We start from the raw sequence: 17886 nt of genomic DNA, 5'->3' as shown, positions 1-17886 counted from the left end.
TGGCACAGGGTACGTGCCCAGGAAGTGTCCTGCACTATTACCGCTGAGAGCTGCATGCATGAAATGATTTTTTTACAGTCTGCCCTTATCTCTGAAAAAGTATTTGTCATATTAGGAGGAGGGTTCGAGATAGCAAGGCGTGCTGTGCCAACCACTCAGGCTGCTTTCTGGCTCTAATTGCAACTTGATTTAATTAGGCCAATATAGTTATTTTACTACCAGAAGAAAACTTAGAGATTGTCCATTCCAACCCCCTCATTTTATAGATGAGGAAACCATGAGGTACTGAGAAATTGTGACTCATCAAAGGCCATTTGACACATTACTTAAATCAATTGGGGCCTTTGCGCACTGCTGATGAGGATGTAAAATGGTGTGGATAATGGTATGATGGGAGGTTCTTCAGAAAATTAAACAGAGTTCCCATATGATCTAGCACTTCTACTTCTGGATATTTGCCCAAAAGAATTAAAAGTGGGAACTCTAATAGATATTTGTACATCCATGTCCATAGCAGCATTACGTACAATAGCCTGAAGGTGGAAGCAACCCACGTGTCCATCAACAGATGAATAGATAAGTAAGATGTGGTACGTGCACTCTGAACAAGCATTCATTTGGCTGCACAGGGCCAGATCAAGCTATACTGTGTTCTTTACCAATATTGACTTGATGGCTTTTTCCATAATTTTGTGTCCACCTAAGATCAGGCTTTCTGGGAGCTTGGTGACTTCAAGAGTTCCTCATGTGAATAGTTGAATCCATTGGATGGTGATTTGCATAGTTCTAAAAACTGTAGGGAAATCATGAGTGCTAAGTTTTGAACTGTAATTATTTGTCTTTGCCCTTAATTTTATAGAGCTTTGTGATCATTAGAAGCATAAACACAGAATTGTAGAGCTGGAAATAGTTTAAAAATATTTTGTCCACATTTCCTCATCTGTAGATGAGGAAACTGAGGCCCAGAGAGATGAAGGGGCTTTACATATTAGAATGGAAACAACACACCCTAGACCTCATTTGACTTCTGCCACTGGTTTTCAGTCTCTAAAGGTGTGATAATAACACCTACAGTGCCCACTTCAAATAAGGCAGTATACATGAAAGCGTTTTCCAAGTGGAATGCACGATACAAGAGTGATTAGTATTGCTCACTTGTGAGTAGTAATTTCACAACACACTTAGAGATGTCATTATCGTCATCTTCTCCTTGAACAGTTCAGCAACATCATCAAGGTTATTAAGTGCTTAATTTTACACTAGGCTGTGGTAGGCTTTTATTCCTAAGGAAATTGTATTTTTATTTTTCCAGGAGCTTTTAAATCTTTACCAAAGACACATAGGTGGGGTGTAAATAGCCAAATAGATATTGATCTGTTTATTTATATAATAGGCTTACATCAACACATATGTGCGTAGCAGGCATGGGTTCTGCAATACTCAGGTTCTGTGCGAGGTGCCAGGAATCCAGTGATGAGCTAGGCAGACATGATCCTGCTCTTGTGGAATTTACAGTCCAGTTGGGGTGGGGAGGGAGAAAGAAATTTTAAGAGCAATTATACATTAACTATATACTTACAATTTAATGAGAAAAAAATTAAAATCCAAGGTTCTTTGAAAGCATTTATTTAACAGGCAGATCTAACATGACCTGGGCCACCAAAGGAGGCCATCTGGAGGAGATGACATTTAATAAAAGCTGAAGAGAAATTAAGCTTGAAAGTGTGCAGAGGCCTTGAGAAAGGGAGCAGTCCATTTGAGTAGCTCAATGGCAGGCGGGTTGGAATGTGATGAGCGAAGGGGTGGGGCAGTGAGAGCTTCAGGGGAGGAGGCTGAGGGAACGTGAGAGCCCAAAGGACATCCTAGGCCACACGAAGGAGTCTGGACTTTATCTGAAGTGCCAACGTAAGTCTTTGAAGAATTCCAAGCAAGCATGAGTGATGCAATCACTACTTCATATGTAAAAGATCACCCTGGCTATTGTATAAGGAGTGGACCAACAGACTGAAGTATTTACTGATTAAGTGACTTCTAGGATTTCTTTCAAATTAATCCAGGAGTTGTGGGGAGGAACAGATGAAACAAGATTGGGCGTGTGTCAGTAACGCTCAAGGCCGAGTGATGAGTACATGAGGGTCTGTGTTACTGTCATCTAAAATTTCCACAATGGAAAAGTTGTTAAAACCACCATATAAATGAATGCCTTATACAAACAAGCTCAGCGTGTGTATATGAAGAAACATTTCTAACCTGTATAGAAAAAGTGATCTCCATCTTCACAAATGAAGGGGAAATGGTTTACAATACAAATATACAGAAAGAGCAAATGATGTGAGCCACATACAAACTCCCCTGTGGATCCTGGCCACATCTCTTAAATCCAAGTAAGAGTCTCAGGTTCCTGGCCTGGGAGTCTATGTCACCCTGATGATTTTTTGCCACAGACAAAATTAACCAGTGGTTTTAGCACAACTCATTTCTTCAGCATCCCTGAGGAGTTTCTATGCCTTCTCAAGAAGTGTCCTTCAGCCTCCAGGGTAGTAACAAAGGGTACCCCAAAGAAGCATTTTTAACAGAAAAGAGACCAGAGAAGGAGAGAATCCTCATTGTTGGACTTTGCTCCATGCTGCCTCCTTGGGGCCCTGGGAGATCCTTTCCCGGCCTGCTGGATCTGCCCTTTCCCACCGAGAGGCAGGAAGAGCTGGGCTCTCCAAGCCAGTCCTTCACGGTGCCTCTCTCTACCATCTTAGTGTGGGAGGGGCATCTTTCCATGGCTTCCTGAGATGGAGATTTATTTAAGAAGGAAAGCTTGTTGAATTCCCTCTTACCTTTTTAAATGAAAGGTATTATTATTATTCTATATCTGGGGAAACTGGTCAGACACCTGTTTATGTTACATACCATAGAGTTACAGATGTTAAAGACCTCAGGGCTTCATCTGGCGTGATGTTAGCAAGTGCCTACATGCAGGGTTGGGGAGGGTGTGTACTGTCCAGCATTCCTCTAGAAGTGTGTGATCGGCAAGGCAGGCTCCAGCATCTTCTGACCCCAATCTAATATTACTGTCCCCACAGGCCCTCCCTGTCATCACCTTTACCACTGCCCTCTCCACCCACAACACCCCCAAGGTTGTGGACTTGTGAGTTCTTTGTGTGTAGCTGTTCAAACATTTCCTATAGATGTGGGTAGTGGACAAAGGACTTGCTTGTGACAACTTTTCCCATGGAGTGCAGAATCAGTGGGTGCGGGGGTAGTTAGAGCACACACAGTTTTTAGCCCAGGATTTCTACTTGAAAAGAATTCCCCAAATCATTAACCAGTAATCGCACATCTAAAAGTAACTTTATATGCACCCAAATAAGCACACTGGGAAGACTATTTTTCTTGCTTCCCCTTCTGTCTTTCTCTTCTTTGCTTCAAATGTTTCTGTTCAATATATAACGTGTGCGTGCCTCAAAAGCAGCCTCACCTGCGACTTGCAGAGAATGGAGTATTCACACTGGCAGGATCCTCAGAAATTAACACAAAAAAGGCATATGACGACACGCACATTTGTGTAAAAAAAAAAAAAAAAAGGCATTCCAGCTGTTATTTCTTAATTTTTTTTACTTGGTTTGGGAATATATACTACCTGTTTTCTGGTGTCACCGTGCCATCAGGTTTCTTAGGCTGACTAAATTATCCCAAAATGCTGATAATGATGAGACAAAAGAAAGTCTATCTTTTTTTAGGGCTTCTGAGATTCCGCTGAGTTTTGCCCTCATCTAGGTCCAGAAGGGCTTAGGGAAGTCCCAGGCGAGTCAGCAGAGCTCAGGAAACCGAAGCCTTGTCTCAGAGGTTAGTGCTCCTTTGCTGAATCATCTCCAGCAAGAAATCACGTGGCTCAGGCAGGGTCTACTCAGGTGAAGTCAGCACCCTTGTCTTTGAGCTCACACAGGTGGCTGGGCTAAATAAGTGCTGAAAGGAGCTGCGTGCATTCTCCTGAGTCACCTTTGTCGACTCTGGAAGCACTGTAAACTTGGCATCAGAAGGAGATTATAAAGTGCTTTTGTTCCTAAGCTTTATAAAGTGTGTGTGTATGCATGTGGGTTTCTCTGTCATCCAGCCTCTCAGATTTCATCATCCGAGCATGGTCTGCAGGAATCCTGTTTGCCTCTATGCACAAAGGAGGGAGAACCACAGTTAATTCAGGGATCCTCTTTTAGCCCTGAGTGTGTCCCACATCTGTCACCAGGCAGTGAATTCCAGGAGCATTGACTGTCTTCCTCTCCATTTCCCTACTCCCCTCCTGGGAGAGGCTGGAATGCCCAAGGAAGCCAGCAAAGGTGGTCAGCCAGGAGAAGGCTGGGGAAGAGGAGGGAAAAATGGGACCTGAGTAACGCAGAGGATCCAACCCCAGATCATTAGGGCTGGTTTTTCAAACACCGTTAGGGGAAATCCAAAGAAAGTTATCAAAAGATCCTTGAGTAAGAGGAGTGGTTAACATGCAACCTGGCAGTCTGTTGCCAGGACTAGAATGCCTGTCTGAGGAAAGGAAGCTGCTCCACAGGCCTCTTACCGAAACCTCTAGTGAGGTTAACACCCTTCAGAAAAGGAACCATTTGCTCACAGATCAAGGCCAGTGTCTGCAGAAAACAGAAAAACACTGCTCTTCCCAGAGATTTTATATTTGGGTCTTTTTAAGTCATATAATTTTATTAAAGTTCTTGTTCTCTACTTCTTTTTCCCTCATTAGATTGTAAGTTTCCTAAGGTTGGAAGTCCTTACATTTTGATAGCAGTGTGAAGGATTTTTTAAAATTTATTTTTAATAGAGTACTCATGCTGCATGTCTCATTTATCTCCATCTCTGCCAGGAAGATAAAGATGTCAAAGCTTTTGTAAAATGACCATGGAAACTTTTCCTGTGTGGAGATTTGCTAACCAGTGTCTGTGGGTCAGAAAAGCTTTTTGTTTCAAGTTAGAAAAACTCTTGTAAACAAAAGTATTTGACTTTGTTGTTTTTTGTTTGTTTGTCCTTGCCAACTATCAAAGGTCAATAATTTGGGGCAGTTGGTCATTAGATTTGGTTTGGATGCCAAAGGTAACTCACATCCAGGATAAAGAAGGGTACTGGCCTCAATTTCATCAGAGGAGGATAAAGGACATTGCATAGTCCCCACTAGAGAATCTTTGTTTAGCACTCACTTCTCTTCAGTAGCTACATTTGGGGGATCATACCTGGAAAAAAGTAGTTTGTATAGCTTGGGCATGTAGGGTAGCAGCAGCTTTTTCTCAACACTTGGAAGTCATTGGAGAGCATTGAAATCTGCCCCATCAGTAAGAGCTGCATGAGACTGGTTTGTCAGGAATAGAAGCATGTTGTCTAACAATGGGCATTGGCAACCGCATGACCTTGGGTTTCCATCTCCAAGACTCACCTCTAACCTTTACCTACAGTTAATCAACATTGTCCCATGACCAGAATGAAGATACAAGGAAGAAATAATGATTATGAAACCCAGGAAAGGCGGGGTGTTGGGAGCCTTGGAAAGGAATTGAGTATGTGCTTATGAAGGGCTGCTGGATTCCATCACAGACAGCATGGAAAACACAGCCAGCAAACCCACCAGGATTTGAGCACTGCCCCTGCCCACTACAGGAACAGCATAGGGCATTTACTGTACTGAGTTTCATCAAGAGAAAATAAAGTACACTGTGTAGTGTGTCTCTGGAGATATCGCACAGAATATTCTGATGCTGGTCAGTTACAACCTGCCAGGTAAGGCACTGACCCGCCGGCATTCTCAAATATACCCACATGCCCACTTCCTCCATCACTGGCTCAGGGAGATCAGCTTGAGCAAGTTTATTTCACTTTATTTTTAATAAAGAAAAGCCCATTTCAGACTCAAGGAAAACAAAGCATCTGTAGCTGAGGGAAGGACAATCTTCAAAATGCCAGCTTTTTTTTTCCTCCCAGAGTTTTTAATGATAAATGCAAAAATAGAGGAAAGAAAAGAGTCCCTTGATATGGGCACAGACTGTGGAGGCCGCTGGTGTCGCCACCCACCTGACACCAGACAGGCCAGTCCGGCTCTGCTTCACATGTTTTCAATGACGCAATCCTGTTCCTGCCAGGGAGCCCTCTCATCACTTAATGGTATTGAGTATTACAACCACATTATGTGTTTTAATTTTTCTTATGATATATTTAGATATGCTTCCTTTAACTTCCACTCCCTGAACTTATTTCTCCCTGAAATTATTTCTCGTTTAATCCCTCTTCTGGCCAACAGCTCTTTGAGTATTTGAAAATTTTAAGTGTCCTTCTATCTTGTCCAGCATAAAGACCCTCATTCGTTTGAAATAAAACCAGGTGGTCAGGCTGAAGGATGCCTTGGATTTTTTCCAGCCCTGTTACTTTTCTCTGCCTTCACTTAGCACCTGCACTGTATGTACTTCTCAGCCCTTCTCCTTCCATAGAATCAGAGGAAAAAGAATGTCACATGAGCTGGCAAAGAAGTACAACATAAGGAAACACACAAAGTGCTGTGAATTCCCATCAGGTGAAGTCCTGAGTGTCATTTATTAGGAGAAAGTAAAGTAAACTGTGTAATGATTCTCCTCACCTGTCGGTCCAAATATCTTAACCCAGAATCCAAATACGATTGGTAGCCTCAAGAGGAAGTCTAGTGTAGGGACTGAGAGCAAAGATCTGAGTTCAAATCCTGACTGTAGCACTCCCAAACTGTGTGACAGGTTACAGATGGGTCTGTTTCTCAGCTTCCTGATCTTTAAAATGGGAATAATAACCACAGTTGCTGTAAGGATTATATCCAATGAATTCGGAACTCTTAATGCCTATGCAACAAAAGAGTATGCAGCATACACATATAGTAGTAATGGCTACCACTTCTTAAGCTGTAACTTGTATCAAACTGTATCATTCTCTACTCTCTCCACTCCTGCAGCTTCCCCCTTCTCAAACCAGTCTGGATACCTGGCAGGGTGGCCCATTGCCATGAGTGTGCAGGTTACTAGTTCCAGCCCTCCCCAGCAAATTCCATCCAGATCCAATCTGAGCAGGCTAGAGCACCTCTCCTTCTCTTGGCTCGTCCAGTATTCCATAGCAGCACCATTCTGTATAAGAACCTAGACTTGGGAAGATTACGGTTTGTTTCCCCAGAGCAATTCAGGAAGTCTATTGTCTGTCCTTTCCACCCTACCAAGCCCCATCCCACCCTCAGTGGACTGTCATCAGCCCCATCTTGCATTTAAATGTCTGTCACTGCCTTCTCCTATGGAAAAGTGACTTATCAATGCCAGGTCCAAGCCTAGTGTCTCTCCCATACTGTGCAGCCATATCCCTGCATGACCACTGCCCTGAGCTGGAGGGTGCTGCTAGCACAGGGTGTCTCCAGATCTTCCCAACAGCCGGCAGGAGGGGTATGAAAGGAGAAGGTTGGTCTTCATAACTGGGTCAGACTCTGCGTGTGCCAGCAGCATCCTTCAGACAGACACGCGCCTGCAACACGCATGCGTGGTGTGCTTCTCGTCAGCCCCAGGTGGCCATGAAGGTCTATGGCCACGGCGAGGTTGGGCGTCATGGCTGTGAACCATACTCTATTCTGTGTCCTGTGCCCTTTCTCTGCCCTTTCTCCCCAAGACCCTCTTTAGAGCCATAAAATGCCTTCTCCCCATTTAGGATCATCGTTCTGGAATATTGGTAGGAAGGTTCTGTGGCATGGTTTCCTTCCCTTCTAACTTGCCAGCATTAGCTGCTAACTCTCTCTCTGCCCTTTGTTTAAGGTCTGAAATTGAATGAATGGAGACGGTCATTTTGTTTGCCCAACAGCCAAATCCAACCATTAGGTAGAAAATACAGTGTTCTCTGGCTCCTGGAAGAAAATCTTATTAGACTAATTGCTTTATTTATATAACTTGTCCTCTTCCTATGAAATCAGACAGATTTTGAAAGAGGAAAAAAATACTTGTAGCCATTACTTATATTTTAGTGAGTTTCAAAGTACATTTGGGCCCAGTTATTTCAAGACTCATAATGGCACAGCGTTAGTTTAAACTCTATAATGTGGAACATCCAACAACTCAAAACTGAAGCTGCCTCCTGTGTAGCACAGCCCACAAGATGTGATAAGCACCATACCTGCCACCAGATTTGCAAAGAAGCTGCTCCACTGCATCGTTATTGCTGCATTTAGTATCTATGTTCTGTTGTTAATGCAGATATAGTTGCACATTAAAACCTATTGTTTGTAGGCCGGGCATCATGGCTCACACCTGTAATCCCAGCACTTTGGGAGGCCGAGGCAGGCGGATCACTTGAGGTCAGGAGTTCGAAACCAGGCTGGCCAACATGATGAAACCCTGTCTCTACTAAAAATACAAAAATTAGTCGGGCGTGGTGGTGCACACCTGTAATCCCAGCTACTTGGGAGGCTGAGGAAGGAGAAGCACTTGAACCTGGGAGGGGGAGGTTGCAGTGAGCCAAAACTGTACACCATTGCACTCCAGCCTAGACAACAAGAGTGAGACTCCATCTCAAAAAAAACAAAAAACAAACAAAAAAAAACTATTGTTTGTATTCTCATTTTAAGATTGTCTTAGAAAAGGTTTTCTGTCAGGAAAAAAAAAAAAAAAAAGTTTTCCGAATAGGGTTTGGTGGCCTGTGCCTATATTCCCAGCTACTCAGGAGGCTGAGGCAGGAGGATCACTTGAGCTTAAGAGTTTGAGACCAGCCTGAACAACATAGGAAGATCCTATCTCAGAAATTTAAAAAAAGCAAGAAAAAGAAACATTATTTTCCAAAGACCGTTCCTCCCACTGCGCTACTGGAGCCTGGGACAGTGAAGGCAGAAAGAGATTTTGTTCTCTCTTTCCTGGCTGTAGAAGAACAGGGAGAGCCAGATGAGCCTCAGGGTCAAGGCTGACCTCAGAGTGTAGTCTCTCAACAGCTTTCTATCTGTGCCCCTGCCTTTAAATAGAACAGGATGGACTTACAAGCTTGGCATTTGGGTCCCATTAGGGACATAAGCAAATACTGGAAGTATTCTGTAAAAGAATTATGCTGCCACTGTTCACAGCAATGGGAACAGAGTGTTTAGGGACAGTCTATTCGAGCCTAGGAAGGCAAGAAGATATTCACTATCATTTCTTGAGGGCTTTCTTTGTGCCAGGTGCTTTACGTTAATTCTCTCATTGACCCATCATAACTTTTTAAAATATAGGAAAATCTTCATTTTAGAGTTGAGAAATCTAAGGCCCAGAGAAGTTAAGAAATTTGTCCACAGTCACACAGTAACTCAGTGGTGAAAGAATTATACAAACACAAGCAGTGACACTGCAGAGCCTGACCAGCCCTCCATGTCAGAGAAGCTGTTAGTTCTTTCAGCCTTCTCTGGCTTGCAGGAGGCCTCCCAGGACATTCTTATACAAACTTGGCCCAAATCCTTTACATGTCCCCTTAGAACTAGCCTCAGGAGGGAGCATGCCTGCTTGCTTTCCCCTGCAGCCACACCTCCTCTGTAGTTTGGGAAAAAAACTGTTAAGTGGCTCATTCTCAGGGCCAGGTGTGTCTCTGATTCCTTGAGTATCCTCTAGTTCAGTTCTACTGTAATGAGGACCACAGCAGGAAGGGGAACATAAAATGAGTCCCCATGTTCTTGACCCTTCTCTTTCCCCTGCTCTCCAGTCAGTTTGAGATTTACACTTGGGGTAGAATCCAGATTTTCCGCCCTGGTCCCCTCAGTCACTCTCTGCAGCTTATGAAGTGCTTTTCTTGGCCCTAGAAAACATTCTGCTTCCTTTAGTAAATGTGTGCAGAATATTTCATGAAGTCACATTATTTTCCTCTTTGGCCGACTTTCCCTCTTGGATCACAGTCAGGGAGAAGGTCAGCTGAGGTGAGGCAACTTCTTAGTGTGACCTTAGATGTGGATGAAAGTGATGGCCCCGAGCAGCACAATTGTTAACTTACTGGCATTTGGGTCCCATTAGGGACAAAAACAAATAATGAAAGTTTTCTGCAAAAGGATTATGCTGTCACCATTCACAGCAGTAGAAACAGAGAGTTTAGGGAAAGACCTGTGCCCAGCCTAGGATGGCAAGCTGTCCACCTCCAACTCCATACATCTGCACCAACGTGAACTGTGAAAGATTTCAGGCCTGGGACTAATGTTAAGTGTTCCCTTAACTCCTCATCTCCACATCATTGGAGCAGGGTAGTGGTAGAAGGGCCACCCCACCACCACCACAACACACAAAGCTTCTACCCCCTTAGCATCACCCTGGACCCTCCTTCTCCCGGTCCTGGTTTCTGTTTCATGGTATTCATCCTCCTCTGGCCTCTTCCTGGCATCCTCCAGCTGCCACCCTGGCTGCTTCTCACCCTACGCCAGGGGTCAGGAGCCATGAAAGTCCGTGAGTGATGCCAGCCAGGTGGGAGGCGATAGGGAGTGGTGGGGCATGTGGCTGTCTGGGCATCTGATGCCCCATGAAAAGCAGCAGCCCCTGCTCAACTCCAGGTCGTTTCTATGAAAGGAGTGTAGGCCCAGTGTTCCCGAGTATCTCGTTTTCCATGAGAGGTTGGAAAACCTGACTTTTCATGTGATGTGATGTGACATTTCCTGGTGTTTAAATGTTTGAGAAGTAATAAAAATCATTTCAAAACGCACTATGTAGACCGAATAAAATGTGTCTGAGACCTAGGGCTGGTCTCAGTTCTTTTTTTTTTTTGAGACGGAGTCTCGCTCTGTCGCCCAGGCTGGAGTACAGTGGTGCAATCTCGGCTCACTGCAAGCTCCGCCTCCCGGGTTCACGCCATTCTCCTGCCTCAGCCTCTCCGAGTAGCTGGGACTACAGGCGCCCGCCACCACGCCTGGCTAATTTTTTGTATTTTTAGTAGAGACGGGGTTTCCCCATGATCTTGATCTCCTGACCTCGTGATCCTCCCGCCTCAGCCTCCCAAAGTGCTGGGATTACAAGCATGAGCCACCACGCCCGGCCTAGCTGGTCTCAGTTCCGGTCTGTCTCTCTCCCTTTCCACAATCTAATCTGCCCTCCCAGCTTCAGTGGTTACTCAAATTTCAATGTCTCTGAGCGTTAGATGGCCAGCCCTGGCCTGCACCCCAGATTTACCCTAGAATTCTGCTGCATGTGGTTGCCCACACACCTCCAATGCAAAGCGGAGCCTAACAACCTCCCAGATTTGGCAGACTGTAGGATCTCAGTAAGTGTGAGCTGTTTTTGTCTTTGTTCCACTAACAAAAATACTACTACTACTAACACTGCTACTAATACTCACGCTACAAAGAATAATCTCTTGCCCCTCTTTTGTTGCCTGTTTCTGTTTCTCAACACCACTGCCCCATCAGGCAGCCAGGGAGGACCCTGTGATCTTGGACTCTTCACTCCCATTCCAGGCAGTTAGTGGATTCTGTTCATTCTTCCACGGCCCTCTAGAATGTGCTTCCAACTCTTCCTTCTGAGTAACTAGAAACTCTCTTAGTTGCTGAACTTGTCATGTGTTCTCAGCTATTGTCACAGCCTCTAACTGCTCACTACCAGGCGCTACCTCTGCATTTAAGATTTATTCATCACTCATCACACTGTGGCTAGTGTCATCCCCTAAATTGCCGTGCAGCTCTCATCACTCACCTCTGATGGATCCCACCGGCTGCCCCTGCAGTTCCTCAGCCATCCCTGCATGCCAGCTGTACCAGGCACTTGTATGCCTCTGCATTTGTGCTGGCTGTGCCCTCAGGCACATTTTCTTCCTTCTTGCCTACTATGTTAATTCTGTTTGTCCTCATCTCTGTTCAAATGCCACCTCTTCCGTGAGGCTGTCCCTTTCCTTCCCACCACCAGCACCAGTGTTATTTGCCCCGTCCCTCTTCCGAGCTCTCATAGCACTTGATCTAAGTCTCTTTTCATTTCATCCGGCTATGTATTATGAAGTTTGCTTGATTCTTCCCCCTTCTCTTGATTAGCTCCTAGGTGAAGAGACACTGTCTTTGTCATCTGCATATCCCAAAGAAACCCCTAATGTGCTGCCTTACATGTAGTAGACACCCTGAAAACCTTTGTCAATTGAATCTAAGTTTGTTTGTGTGTGTGTGTGTGTGTGTGTGTGTTGTTTTTTCTTTTTTTTTTTGGTAAGTTGAGGATGGCTGCATCTAAAGGGCTCAGGCCAAGGTATTAAAAACAAAACTGCTTGGTTATTCAAAAGGATTTATCAGAACCCCAAGAGGCTAAGTATCAAGCTAGTGAAAGGGTTATAATGCCTGTCCCCAATTCCAAGGGTGCAGTTTTTAGACGACGGACGGTCGTGTTTGGTCTACTTGTCGTCAGGCAAGGCGTCTTCCACAGTGCCCCATGGAAGCTTGGGTTCAGTGCCAGGGGCAGGGAGGAATGGGCAAGCCTCTTGGACACTGGGGCTTCAGCCATCCTGGCATATAGAGTCCCGCACTGTTTGTCTTGCCCAGAAGAACAAGCTGTACCCACCCATTCACAAGATGTCCTCTCTCACATCATTGGCAGGCCTGGGAATTTCCCACAGGCCAACTGGGTGTGTTCTGCAGTCCTGTCTCCCAAGTTTTTTGCAGCATTGTTTCTTGTTAATTAGCTCTTAGAACAGCAACTGCTCTTCCATCAGGAATTGTATCCCGTTGACTTTCCTAAGGCAAGAATCTACTCATTTCTTTTTTGTAAGCATTTTCCCCCTTCCTGCCTGCACTGCACAGGCTTACTCAGGGAGAGCCCATGCAGTGTGAATTAACTCCTAGCTCTTACAGAACTGAGTTACTTATAAGATATGCATCTCCTGAATCCCGGGTGACCACTCTAAGTGCCTGGAGTGGCAGCTGCTCTGACTGGGCCTGTGCAGCTCTGAATGCTGCATTTACTTTTGGGTCCTGCCTCCAACCCAGAACCACCTGTGGCCTTTAATTCCTGCTACTAGGAGAGAGGAGAAGCGATTAAACCTTGTCAGTATATTCATTTATTAGCTGCCCTTTGAAGCTTTTTTGAAATCATTTTACAAGGTATATCCCATCAGGTTGCTTAGGAACTTTTGCAGCCTCCTTCTGCAACACTGTCATTTTCATTGGAATCAACACTGGCAGCTTGACACCTCTGGACACCTGGCATGGGCGGGGTGGGGGGCCACCTCCAAACACTGTCTTTCCACGTCTGCACCTTCAACAAGATTTTCTCTGTAATTTCAGCTCCAAAACAATTTCTATAAACACAGCATTACTTTTGTGTTTTTCACAAATCAGATTTGGAAAGAGGTGCTTGGGGACTGTCATAAGTCTATTTAAAGATAACCTGATTTAAATAAAAACAAAAACAAAACTTTTTATCCAAGGCAATTTTCTTTCAATATGGGAAATTAAATTAGCTTCAATGTCTTTGAAATTGAGAACTACACTCCGGCCATGAAAAGTGAATTATCCTGTACTAATCCTTGCTCAGGAAGTGATCAAAACACCTTTCCTGGCTATTTTGTGAAAGCAGATTTAGCCCAGCATATTTTGATAGGAGCCCAGCACTAAGGAAGTTTCCCAACTGATGGAAATACAGAGAATCTCTTTGCACACATCGCTTAGCTGTGTGGCAGTGCTCGTTTTAGTTTTTGGTCTATGGAGCAATGGAATCTCAGTCATTGAACCTACTTCAAAACAGCGGCGGTGGGGGAAACATCTTGAAGAAAAGCCTTTCATCTAGAGCTATGAGATCTTCGCTGCATAAAGAAAAGTGGCCAACTTTGTTTTTTTCTAGAGCCAGGACACAGACATTTTCAGTATGTCACCTTTGCTGCTTCTATACACAGATCTTCAAAAATAACGACTCTCTCTCCTCTCTGTGGTCTCGTCAGAGAGCGGGAATCCTGGCCAGCTGGTCAGGTCACTCAGAAAAATGGCACAGCTGTTTCTGAAAGTAGCCCCATTCATAAGATGTCTGCTGCCCACAACTGCAGTGTTGGGGAAAGGCACACTGTTATAAAGAGCTGCTTTTCTTTAAAGAGGAAAGAAAAATACATGGTGTTTACAGAAAAGAAAACTGGACCCTCCTGCTTTCTTTTAGTGGCCGTGTCTGAAATGGAAGTGGGAAAAGCCATAAATCCACACAGGCAATTGCGCCTTTAAGGCATGATTCATACTGACTGTGCTGCCTGTGATGGAAAACCCAGCTAGTTAAGCAAGACCTGCCAGAAAGTCTCGCACAGCTTCTCTGCCACCGCTGATGCCTGCTGTCTTGTGACATGCTGGTTGTATGTGAATGAATGATTGACGCTTTCTCTCTCTCTCACTCAGTTCATGACCAAGAACCCCACCACGCGCTTGGGCAGCCTGACTCAGGGAGGCGAGCATGCCATCTTGAGACATCCTTTTTTTAAGGAAATCGACTGGGCCCAGCTGAACCATCGCCAACTAGAACCACCTTTCAGACCCAGAATCGTAAGTGTCCCAGGCTGTCACAGAGACTTTCCTTTCTTCAGATGTCACAGCATTCCACCAAAGTCCATAGAACAGCTGGATGGCCCCGTGGGTGACAGACCAGAAATTCAGCCGGACACTACACAGGGCAGCCTCCCCTGGGGGGCAGCTGGGCTCCTTGTCCATCTTGTCCATGGGACAACATGTCTTCATGTGCCCAGGTTAACTCTTACCAAGTTTCACCGCTCGTTTACCCAATCTCCAACTTCCCTCAACCTAAATTAAAATCTTGTAGGGTATAAGAGGCCTGAAACTTTCCAGTTTTCCCCCAAAAGAGTTTGGCTAATTGAGAAAGTCATTGTTCTAGCCAATTTCCTCATGCTCCTTGGGGCACTTTTTGTGCCTTTTCTAAGCCCCTGAGAAAGCAGAGAAGGGTATGAGATGTTGCTCACTTCACTGAGCCTGGCCTCTTGGCTTGGAGAACCTGGGTCTGTAATAGCTGCTGCAGTGCAGAGCCCAGGCCAGGCTCCCTTTGACCAAAGAAATACTGGGATCTCCAGGGGCTCCTCTCCAAGCTCTGCAGCTGAGGCGGGTGGCCTTCCTGAGCGTGGTCCCGCTTGTGGTCTGAGAGCTGAGCTCGTGCTCATCTGTGGGTCAAGAGCTCCACAGTGGGAAGGCAGAGAAGCAAGGCCAGCAATAGATCAAGAGTGATGGGGAGGCCTGGCGTGGTGGCTCACGCCTATAATCCCAGCATTTTGGGAGGCCGAGGCAGGTGGATCACTTGAGGTCAGGAGTTTGAGACTAGCCTGGCCAACATGGCAAAACTCCGTCTCTACTAAAAATACAAAAAAAAAAAAAAAAAAAAGGAAAAGCCTGGTGTGGTGATGCACACCTCTAATCCCTGCTACTCAGGAGGCTGAAGTAGGATTGCTTGAACCTAGGAGGTGGAGATTGCAGTGAGCTGAGATTGCGTCATGCACTCCAGCCTGGGCAACTGAGTTAGACTTTGTCTCAAAAAAAAAAAAAAAGTGATAGAGAAATATCATTGATTCAGGTAAGATCAGTGAGATGTGTGATGCTCACTTAGAAATGATCTTTGCAGCATTTGTTTATACAGATATAAAATACTCAACTTTTAAAAACATACAGTGCACTTAATCACTAACGGCCTACTAGGCTGTTGGACACCAGGCACCTAGAGGTAAAGCCGTTCTTTCAATGGTCAGCCCCCTGCCAGCCCCCCTGGGATTAGGGAGAGCATGGCCTTCAGAGGCAGGAGCCTGTAGTCCTAACTGCACAGCTGGTCCAGCAGGGTGTAACGCTTCTACCTAGAGAGTAAAATGACCGACAGTTGTTCCCTAAGCTCAGCACTTGCAAGAAATCTTTCGGGAAGATCTCTTCAAATGTCTAGAACTCTGCGCAAACAATAGGTAGGACAAGTGTGAACCTACCCAACCTCTGTTGACAAATATAGCTGCACACCCCTCAGCGAGGCCTGCTGTGAAATGCCACCTTGGTGAAATGAGAATAAAGGGTGAGTGAGCCAGCTGCTTTTGGATGACCAAATTAATTCTTAGCCTCCCATTAAGACAGGCCTGCTCAGCAAGATTTTCATGGGATTAGTGAATTGGTGGTTGCCAAATGCCATAAAAATGCACCATGCAGTAGACTTGCTGTAAAGCACAGTTTCATCATAACAATAACTGTAAATAATGCTACTGAACAAGCTACAGAGCACTCCTCTGAACTCACTGGAATGGGCTATGTCCCATGCAAGATGAGTAAGCCTCAAGTGCATAAAATCTCACCTTGTTTCCCTTTTTTTGACAGAAATCCCGAGAAGATGTCAGTAATTTTGACCCTGACTTCATAAAGGAAGAGCCAGTTTTAACTCCAATTGATGAGGGACATCTTCCAATGATTAACCAGGATGAGTTTAGAAACTTTTCCTATGTGTCTCCAGAATTGCAACCATAGCCTTATGGGGAGTGAAAGAGAGGGCACGAGAACCCGAAGGGAATAGAGATTTTCCAGGAATTTCCTCTATGGGACCTTCCCAGCATCAGCCTTAGAACAAGAACCTTACCTTCAAGGAGCAAGTGAAGAACTCTGTGAAGGATGGAACTTTAAGATATCAACTATTTCGAGTCCAGAGGGAGCCTTGGCACTAGAAATAGTTGATCATGAAATGAGATTTTATGAAGTATACTGCTCCACCTATGAGCGTCTGTCGCTGTGGGCTTGGGATGTTAACAGGAGCCAAAAGGAGGGAAAGTGTGAAGAATAAAGTAGATCTGAGAAATTCTGAGCCAATCAGGCTTCTTAATTCAAGAGACAAACCAAGACTTTCTGTCAACTCTGCTGTGCTCTTCTTTAAGCCAATGAACCCCAATTCCTGGCAGTCTACAAGAAGTCTCTTAATGCTAATGAAGAATTTAAAGGTCTTTTTAAGGAAATGAAGGGCTTTCCAAATAGAATGATTTACTCTGAAGAAACAAACAATGGTATCTCTGAAACTCACAACCTAAAGCCCAATCTTGAAAATATGTTGTGCACCAAGACAACTGCTTCAGCTTCTTCTCTTATCCTTACTTTCTTTAATAGATATTTATTAAAGTGTCCAGTGAAAAGGTGCCACAATACCCAGTATTGTAAACAACAGGTTTGCATTCATGAAGCTTTCATTCATTCTGGAGTCTACTAATTTACCTGAATGGTGTTTGCATTCTGTGAAATGCCTCTCCATGTTGCATATGTCACACTTTTGTCTGCACGTAACTCTTTTTTCACAAGAAGGGTCACTGCCACAACAGCACAGTCAGCGAGCGAATTACAGGTGCCTGCTGCCTGCCTACCTGGGGAATCTGATCTTGTCTATATCGCTGTGTGCTCATCACTGAAGAATTGCAGGCCACTTATGTCAGTGACCAGATTTGTGGCTTATAAACATTAGCAGTTTATTTATGTTTTAAGATGCAAAGATGTGTGTTTGATATTCACTTTAATAATTAGAAATGGATCTTATAAACAGGGCATATATCAAAGATGACCTTATAATATGTACCCGAATATACAGTTCAAGAATTTTGTCTGACTGGAAATAAATGCATTTTGTAGCAAAAGGAAGCTTTTTGACTAGAATGATTTGTCCCCTTCCCACTAAGACAGTAGATTTCCAATCAAAATAAAACCTCGAGCAGAATGGGTAGAACTCAACTCACAGAAAATTCCTGAGAGGAGAGGTTGATATAAGCTTCTGTGATTTCCTGAAATAGATGTGGCCTGTCTCTTACTGACCAAAACTTCTGTCCTGAATGAGGGTAATGACTGCTAAGCATAACTGTAACAGACCAACCCTCAAGATCTCAGGGGCTAGAGACCATAAATGTTTATTTCTCATTCACATAAAGTAGCATGTAAGTTCAACCATCTTCCTCCATCTTATAACT

General features: G+C 44.5%; 1 protein-coding gene across 1 annotated transcript in view; it reads left to right on the top strand.

Moving 5' to 3' along the window:
• Nucleotides 1-17559, top strand: part of PRKCH (protein kinase C eta) — a 232002-nt gene extending 214443 nt beyond the window's left edge. Inside the window, exons 13-14 of the mRNA XM_055289164.2 lie at nt 14315-14458; nt 16268-17559. Of these exons, the coding sequence (XP_055145139.1) occupies nt 14315-14458; nt 16268-16414 (291 nt within the window). The 3' untranslated portion in view covers nt 16415-17559. The remainder of the gene's footprint in view (nt 1-14314; nt 14459-16267) is intronic.
• The last annotated feature ends 327 nt before the right edge of the window (nt 17560-17886 follow it).

This window comes from Symphalangus syndactylus, chromosome 8, assembly GCF_028878055.3.
Source record: "Symphalangus syndactylus isolate Jambi chromosome 8, NHGRI_mSymSyn1-v2.1_pri, whole genome shotgun sequence".
Taxonomy (NCBI): domain Eukaryota; kingdom Metazoa; phylum Chordata; class Mammalia; order Primates; family Hylobatidae; genus Symphalangus; species Symphalangus syndactylus.
The sequence above is the reverse complement of the archived record's forward strand: the minus strand, read 5'-3'. Positions and strand labels throughout refer to the sequence as shown.